We start from the raw sequence: 2,547 nt of genomic DNA, 5'->3' as shown, positions 1-2,547 counted from the left end.
AAATAGATTCCCCCCCCCCCCCAAGCATGGCAAGTTATCCAATAACATATTACCATGTTGAGGCAAAACATTTTCAGAGATGCTCGTGAAAAGGAAACACTGACAATGCCCATTTGCTAAAACCAGTGGCCAGCAAATTTTAATAAGCCACAGACCAGAACAACCCAGCTCATGTCTAACTCAGGCCAGGTAGCTTTGGGGAATGTCAGGGGTATGGGGACAATGAGGGCTTCTTCCCCTGCACCTGTGCTGCTGCCATTTATTAACCCCCAGCTCTCTGGCTACAGTACAGCTGCAGCTTTCAGTTAATGGGGAGCTAAGCAGGGGCTGGACAGCTGCAAAACAGCATCTATTTTGCTGCTGCTTCTCCTTGTTTCCCTCCTGCACTCCTGCCTGCAGCACAGTCACAGGTGAAACTGGCCCCATCACAGTTCCTCCCCAGCTGGAAGCTGTACCCATGTTGCAGCTGGAGAGAAGTGATGGTGGTACATATATGCATAGCTGAAAGCTACCCAGACCCAGCATACAGCTCCTTGTTGCTCAGCCCTACTGTGGGCACAGGCAAACCCTCTACAGCTCTGCCAGCTGGATCTAGTGGCTCCACAGTGGACCTGCAGTTTGTTGACACTGTAGTAGAATATCAAACACTTCAATATAAAAAAGGAAAAGGTCTCCAGCAACATTTACAAGACCACATATTGAACTCATTTAGAAATATCAGCACTACCAACAGAAGATGTCAGGAAGCCAAAAATCAACACCATCAGTCACTGTGAAATAGGCTGAAAATTTTGAAAGTTTCATAAATGCATTTGAGTCATATGAAACTATATAAAATAAAGCATATTGCCAAGTGATAACTTGCCTAGGGTGACTCCTTCAGGAAACTCATCTTGAAGATCAAAGAGTTCTCCAAATGCATGAAGAAATTCTAAGACCATCAGAGCATCACCAAAGACCTCTTGAGGCAATCTTGTCTTCACAGGAGTTGGAATTGGAAGTTCCTGCAACAAGAACAACAACTCAATATTTTATTCAATTTTGGCAGAATTACATAGGTGCTAACACAGAGATTCTCACCATCTGAGTGACATAAAATTGACATCAGTAAGCCTTTTATATAGCCTCACAGAGCTATTTTTAAAAAGACCTAATAGTGCTGCAAGAGCCATAGCTGATTTACATTATAGCTTTAAAAACAATTCTAACTCATACCAGCAGAGAGAAGTAAATCCCTTAAGGATGTAATTTAGCATACCCAACAAATCAGGGCATACTTTAACTCAGATTCACAATTGATTTGGAATAAGAGAATACTTATCCCAAGAATGCCACTTGCCAAGTTATTTCCCCTCAAATATTTTTTCCACAACAAAAAAAGGTGTGTGTATAGGATTTTCCAGACCAGCAAGAAAGTATATATTTTTCAAAAAGGTGCTCAATAATGTTTAAAAAAATCTGACAGTTCTAGAGAAGTATGGCAGGGAAGATCTAATGAATGCATATGGGCCTAGGGCTTTTCCAAGAAGGAAATACAGCTGAAGGCATTTTAGATCAGCTTATCAAGGCTAGTTATAACCAATCATTCATGGCTGATAGGATTCAACAATAACTTGGGACCTTTGACTTGGACTTCAGGTGGAGACATTTGTGAATATCTGCAATCTGTGCATCTAGCTATGTTTTTGGAGAACCATATCCATTTAGGTTGAATATTAGGTAGAAATTTCTCACTATGAGAACGGTTAAGCACTGGAACAGGCCCCCTACAGAGGTTGTAGAACTTCTTACCCTAGTAAGTGCTTAACAGCAGGTTAAATAAAACACTTATGTAGGGTAATTTAGACAGGAATGATCCTGCCATGAACTGGGGGCTGAATTAGATGGCCTTCTGAGGTCCAATCCAGCCCTACTTTTCTCTGATTCTATAAGAGAACAGACAGCATTTCAGAGATAACACTAAAGAAAGCATGGAGTAATCCAGCATGCCTGAGACCGAACCCATAAACTCAAGTTTCCAAGTATACCCTTATGGCTTCTACAGGCAGAAAGAAAAACAAGCGGTCAATAAGCTAAAGCTCAAATAGTTGAACTAGATGGCAACTTTTTTTTCAGCTATAAGCCAACTTGTACCTAGAATAGTGTCTCCATATGAAAATCTATCTGGAGTTCATCTTTCCCTCCCCATTCCTATCACTCTGTTTTCTCTACACTCTAAAATTATCTTACTGCAATTATGTAGCTGCCTCTTCATTTCTCATCTTGCCTTTCAAGTCTATGCCAGACAGTGATCCTAAAAATCCACTGTTCTTATGTTGTCCTTACCCAGCTTCCTCTCCTTCCACATGCAAATCAAACTCCTCATCTTTCAGTGCCTGCACATAACCCTACACTATGTGTATCTCAGCCTTTATTTCTCCCATATTGCCCCGTCTTAGTGCTTGCACTTCACACTCGTTAACAGACTTTTCAATCCACCTCACTGATCTTTGTCCTAGACAGAGCAGAAAGCATAAAAGAACTCATCTCTGCATGTTTGTCCTCCTG

The 2,547-nt window shown here is 41.3% G+C and overlaps 1 protein-coding gene across 1 annotated transcript in view; it reads right to left on the bottom strand.

Moving 5' to 3' along the window:
- Positions 1-2,547, bottom strand: part of BAZ1A (bromodomain adjacent to zinc finger domain 1A) — a 120,193-nt gene that overhangs the window by 53,019 nt on the left and 64,627 nt on the right. The window contains 1 exon segment of the mRNA XM_019519920.1: positions 866-1,004. Coding sequence (XP_019375465.1) covers positions 866-1,004 — 139 coding nt within the window.

Source organism: Gavialis gangeticus, unplaced genomic scaffold (genome assembly GCF_001723915.1).
Source record: "Gavialis gangeticus isolate Ggan-Ray unplaced genomic scaffold, GavGan_comp1, whole genome shotgun sequence".
NCBI lineage: Eukaryota > Metazoa > Chordata > Crocodylia > Gavialidae > Gavialis > Gavialis gangeticus.
Note: the sequence above shows the minus strand (reverse complement) of the source record. Positions and strands in the feature narration are given on the sequence as shown.